Consider the following 6,063-nt stretch of genomic DNA (forward strand, 5'->3'; position numbering starts at 1 on the left):
GGAAAGATGACCTTAAATCTATTAGCAATAATCTTCATGACTAACTTGTATAGGATAGAAGAAAGATTGATCGGCCTGAATTGAGAGAAATTTTCTGGATTTTGAACCTTGGAAATTAACACAATAAGAGTATTATTAAATTCGGGATCAATGATTTCACCATCAAAGACATTTTTAACCCAATCACAAATGTCCTCTACAATAATCTCCCATTGCTTTTGAAAAAAACCAGCTTGAAACCCATCACTACCAGGGTCTTTAAAAGGTGCCATGTCAAAGAGAGTAACCTTAATTTCTTCACTCATAACGTTACGCCCAAGAAAATCCACATCTTCAGAGTTTAAGCCAGGAAAAGCATTATGAGGTGAATTACCTACCGAGCTAGGGTCTTCCCCATAGAGTTTCTGAAAGAAATTGACCCTTCCGATTTGAGTGTGTCTTGATCCAAAATCCAATTCCCATCAACACCACGTAAGGCCGTGATTTTATTAGACTTCCTTCTCTGTAGAGTACATCTATGAAAGTAGCTAGTGTTACGGTCCCCTAGTTTTAGCCACTCACATCTCGACTTTTGCTTCCAAAAAATCTCTTCATGATAAAAAATGCTTTCAAGCTCCTCCCGGATCATAAATTCTTTATGCCGAAGAGAATTAGACCCTGAAAGATCCACGACACGTTGAACATTGGAGTGCTTGTGCATCAAACGACATTTCCTCTGACTAATATGGCCATAAACACAATTATTCCAGTTCTTGAGTCTGTCCGTGAAACCAACAATAGCATTGGTCATGTTCCCATCAAAACTCTAATTTTCCTTGACGAAATCAGAGAAATTATGATGCTGTAACCAGCCAGCCAAAAATCTGAAAGAACGATTAAAAACATTCATAACTTGAGAATAAAGATTCAGGAGGAGCGAGTGATGATCAGACTTAATCCTAGGCAAAGGAGTCACCACACAATCAAGAAAAAATCCAAACAGTTCCCATTGCTCACTGCCCTATCAAGTCTTTCCGAAAGAATACAATGATGCCACGTAAAAGGAGGACCCTGAAATCCCAAATCATGCAGATTAGCTTTATCCATAAAAGCTCCAAAAGACTGACATCAGTGGCCTTAGTGTTAAAATCCCCAATGGCCATCCAAGGTTCATCTCTAACAAGAATAGAGCAGCTTAGATCATTCCACAATATATTCTTCTTCACCTTATCCGGGCTCCCATACACAAAAGCAACAAGAATCAGCCTTGAGAACGAATCTAAACAAATACAAGTAAGAATAAATTGAGGATGATTCCTCACAACCTTCAGATTAATCGAACTCTTCCAATCGATCCAAATACATCCTGAGAAACCAACTGCTTCAACATGATGTGACTTATCCTAGCCCATCTTCGCAATAATTAAATTAACTTTGGATCCACTAATACGTGGTTCTAGAAGACTAACAATGTCAGGCTTGTATTGAGAATTATATTCGCGAAAAGCACGCAAGAACTTATCCGACGCACATCCCTATGCATTCCAAGGCAAAATAGAAAAATTCATAGAATAAATAAAAAAAAATAAAAAGGAGGAAAACTTATCTTATTGACAAGCAGAAGAAGAAATATCCACTTCCTGTTCAAGACGCCTTGACAAATCCTTAGCAGACTGCTCCTCAATTTCAGAAGTAATAAGAGTAGCAGCCCTCTTCATAGAATCAGCAAAAGAGACCCGAGAATTTTCAGAAATTTTAAATCTATTACCTGGACCCTTTAAGGTTTTGTTAAGCTTCCAACGAACTTTAGAAATAGACTTTTTAGCAATCTGACTTTTACAACCCACTTTAACAAGATTACTACCAGCCGAATCTCCAGTCTCCAAAGATATTTTATTATTAAACACTACTGTCGAATGATTTCTAGCATCCAACACTCCTTCTTTCACTTTCACATTCATAAAAGAATTTTCTTCAAATACAGGATTATAAACCACCACATGATCTGCCTGCTTAATAGAAGGAAATTCGTGCTCCATTCGGCCTTGACCTGTTATAATACTAAGATGATGATTTAAATTAGAGGGAAAAATAGAACCCGAATTACCTACAATTAATGGCCTGGACATAGCTTCAGCTGATGTCACGGGTACTTGCATGATGCTAAGCTCCTTAGGATCAGTTTCTAAATGGTTCTTCGAAGATTGAAGCTCCAGCTGTAGCAAACTAAACCCACTACCATGGGTTTTTTCATTATTGGACGAATTAGGTGGTTGCACTTAAAACTAACGGATTCTCCAGGCCCTTCTTATTCACACCCGTGGAGTGGGTAATCATTTTAGTGTTGGACTTGGATGATCGGGCCTGTCCCTTTTGAGGCTTACCAATAGGCCAATTCAGATTGGTTTTATTAAGACCGTTCCCCACAGCTTTCCTACCTGTATTCACATTAACGTCAGAGTCAATTAATATTCCTTTACCTTTACTTTCCAACATTGATTTAGGGTTCTTGGTAGATTCTTACTCTAAAGAACTCGCCTCTAAATCTACCAGAGAATGGAAATTCGATCCCAAATTTTCTCTTTTTTTTTTTTCAAATTGTTACCTTTCTTCGCACCTTCCAAATTACCACGTCTAGATTTCTGCTCCACCAACATTCAAGGCCCCGTATTCTCCTTCTCTGATTGCCGTAGTCGCTACAGTAGCCTGCTCCGATAAGACCTCATTCTCGACCACCCCTATAGACGAAATAGTCAACGAGCATGCTTCATCAGTATGACCATAACGACCACACTTAAAACACACAACAGGTAAATTTTCATATTCTATTCTTTGCGGGTTACCATTGATGAGAATCTTAGAGATCAGAGGCCTCCCCAAATTAACAAACACTACTATACGAGCGTATCGTCCCCTTGCCCTACTATCCGTGTTGATATCCAGCTTTGTAATCTTGCCAATCAGACTCCCAATTTCCATGAGAATCTGTCTTTTATACATGTGACTAGGAGGTCTGGGGAAACGAATCCAAGTTTGGATCAAGTTAGGATAATGAAGATTGGAGTTAAAGTCAATCGACCATGGCTGGACAGTAAGATAATAGTCGAATATAACCCACGGCCCCTGAGAGAGTACCTTGTCATAATCAATGGAATTCTGAAATTTTGCAAGGAAATAACCGTTTTCAATGTTCATTAATTGAAATGGTTTCAACGGTCTCCAAATCCCATAGAGTTTATTTTGTAATGTTGAAATTCCAATATTCCTGCCCAGTATCTTGAGAATAATCAAAGTAGACATTTCCTTCTCCAAGATTTGGTACACTTTATCAGAGAAGTCTATAGAGGGCACACCATCTGCAATAGACTTCTTCACATCCTGATCAAAAAGAAAAAAACTATCAGCAGTAGGCTGGGCTTTGTTCTTGTGATCTTAGTTGAGATTATCCTTCCCCAATAACTTGTCCTTCCACGACAACGGAGACATTGGTAAAGGATCCACCACTATCATGTCCTCCAAAGCCGTATCCGTGTCCTTAAAACGAACTTTCTTTGTATTTGAATCTTCAACAATAGAGATATCTTCTCCATTCCCATTCGCAAAACTAGCAGAAGAAGTCGAAAGCATTTTTAATTACTTTTTTTTTTCAATGTATCTTGTTTAATTAAAAATAAAAATAGTGAAAATAATTTATTATAATATTTTTTTCAATTATAACATTTTAATATGTATTATATCATAATCTTAAAAAATTTACTTTTCTTTTTCCATCTTGTCCAATAAATTTGGAAATGTCCAAATTTATCCTTATTTAGACTTTTTTTTATCTTAACAATGGAATTATCCAAGTTCTTCCTTATTTCTCTTTACTTTTCTATTTATCCAATCCAACAATACGATGGGTTTTTAATTTTTTTTTCATAAGTAATCCCTAATGTTTTCTTCTGTTATGTGTTTTGGCCCTTGAATTATAACTATGCTAAAAAAACACATGGCTGACACTTTGAATAAATCCAATGATGCATGTGGCAAAAATTAATTTAATTATTTTTTTCTTTTTCTTCCTCTTCTCCCACTCTCCCCACAATTTTTTTCTTCTAGAGCTTAGAAATAACACTGTGTGTAATGTCTTCTTAAGCGAGTAGATCATTCTCTTTGTAACGCCCCCTTTACCCGAGACCATCGCCGGAGTCGAGCACGAGGCATTACTAAACTTATTTGAGCACTTAAACAAATTCAAACAATTTATATCACACTTTCCAGACAAGCTGTCCAACTGTGTCATAGTTGCTAAATAATTCATATCTCGAGTTATAAAACTCGAAATCCAAATCCGTAAATTTTCTCTGAATTTATACTCATATATATACTTACCAATTTTTTCTAGAATTTTGGTCAAGCCAATTAGTACAGTTTATTATTTAAAATCTCCCTGTTTCAGGGTTTGACTACTCTGACCTTTGTGTATTACGAATCAGATATCTCTCTGTACAGAGCTTCAATGACTATGCCGTTTGTCTCTAATAAAACTAGACTCAATAAGGAATCTGTACATATAAAGTATGACTTCTAATTATCTTTGTAAAATTTATGGTGAATTTCCAAAGTCAGAACAGGGGATCCAGAAATTGCTCTGGCCCTGTTTCACAAAAATTTAAACATCTCATAAAATATAGCTCATATACCTGTTTTGCTTCTTCCATATGAAAATAGACTCATCGAGATTCGATTCCATAATTTATTCATTATTTAATTCCATTTCTACTATTTTTAGTGATTTTTCAAAGTCAAACTACTGCTACTTACGAAAACTATTTTAGTACAAATATTGTTAACTAGTTTATAACATCTTTACTTCAATTCATTCAAACTCTATACATGCCATATAAATCTTCAAACATAAAAAAAAGCTACCGAATTGATCTGGATAGTGTGCTTTGTTGTGTTGATCCGATCTACCCACTTCACTTCAAGTCAATCTACATAAAAATATTAAACACACACAAGTAAGCTTATTGAAGCTTAGTAAGTTCATAGGTTAAAAGTAATGCTTACCAAACATAATATTTCCAAACAATACCAAAACATTTACTAAAGTTTCCTGCGATTCACAACCATTGTTATAATAATTCACATAGTTGAGCTCAACAAGAATAACTACTCAATCTCTTTCATTTGGATCACTTCTCTTTTATTTCTTATAATCAAATTAGGAAACGGCTTACGAAATTGAGTACGCTGTTGCTCAATGCCACGATTCACAACTCAGTATGGTTTTCCTCATTGAAATACCATACCTACATTTTTTAACTCGGTATGGGAAATGCCATACCTACATTTCTTAACTCAAGATGGATTTGATAATACCATACCTACATTTCACATTCAAGATGGATAATACCATACCTACATTTCACAACTCAGTATGGATGATACCATACCTACATTTCACACTTTGCCATGGAACAACCATGGTCTTATCCAATCAATTCATCACACGTCACGATACGAACGTACTCAATCCTGCGTTTTCCTAATTTGCATTTCCACATTTATTCTTTCATTAACAAAATCTACACAATCCCACAATAAATTCGTATATAATAACACATTATATACTTCAATCATTCACAAATAAACATCTAATTTCAACCATATGAACTTACCCGCTAATTTGTAGAAGATATTGAAATTTTGAGACTATTCCAACTTTTTCTTTTCCTCGTTCTTCTTTGGATTCTTGATCTATAATATAAAATATTTCTACTCATTAGCATTTATTTGATTTCTATTTCACTTCACAATTTATGCTGTTCAAATTTCGAAATTGCACTTTTACCCCAAAATTTACAGCTTTCACAATTTAGTCCCTACTCAATTCACCCATCAATTGAACTAATTTTTCTCAATTAACACTTTATTTTATCATTATAAACTATTTCAAAACCTTTTATATTCTGAATTTCAACAGCAACCTTCAATTCACAACTTTTTCACAATTAGGTCCTAAATATCATTTCCTATCAAAATCACTTAATAAAACCACCTTAATATGAAATTAGAACTTAAATTTCATAATAATTC

The 6,063-nt window shown here is 34.9% G+C and overlaps 1 protein-coding gene across 1 annotated transcript; it reads right to left on the reverse strand.

The window, feature by feature from the left end:
* Nucleotides 1-2,613: 2,613 nt before the first annotated feature.
* On the reverse strand, nucleotides 2,614-3,606 carry LOC108477971 (uncharacterized). The gene is made up of 2 exons (XM_017780425.1): nucleotides 3,481-3,606; nucleotides 2,614-3,357 (listed from the first exon to the last, which is right to left on the reverse strand). The coding sequence occupies exons 1-2, from the start codon at nucleotides 3,604-3,606 to the stop codon at nucleotides 2,614-2,616; spliced, it is 870 nt and encodes a 289-aa protein (XP_017635914.1).
* Between the last annotated feature and the right edge of the window lie 2,457 nt (nucleotides 3,607-6,063).

This window comes from Gossypium arboreum, chromosome 12 (genome assembly GCF_025698485.1).
Source record: "Gossypium arboreum isolate Shixiya-1 chromosome 12, ASM2569848v2, whole genome shotgun sequence".
NCBI classification, from domain to species: Eukaryota; Viridiplantae; Streptophyta; class Magnoliopsida; order Malvales; family Malvaceae; genus Gossypium; species Gossypium arboreum.

What these genes read in the sequence shown, in the direction of transcription:
- LOC108477971 (XM_017780425.1), bottom strand. Translation starts at nt 3,606, where the DNA reads ATGCTTTCGACTTCTTCTGCTAGTTTTGCGAATGGGAATGGAGAAGAT. An exon ending in CTTTGGAGGACATGATAGTG is followed by an intron (nt 3,358 to 3,480) that starts GTGGATCCTTTA and finishes CTTTTTGATCAG; the next exon opens with GATGTGAAGAAGTCTATTGC.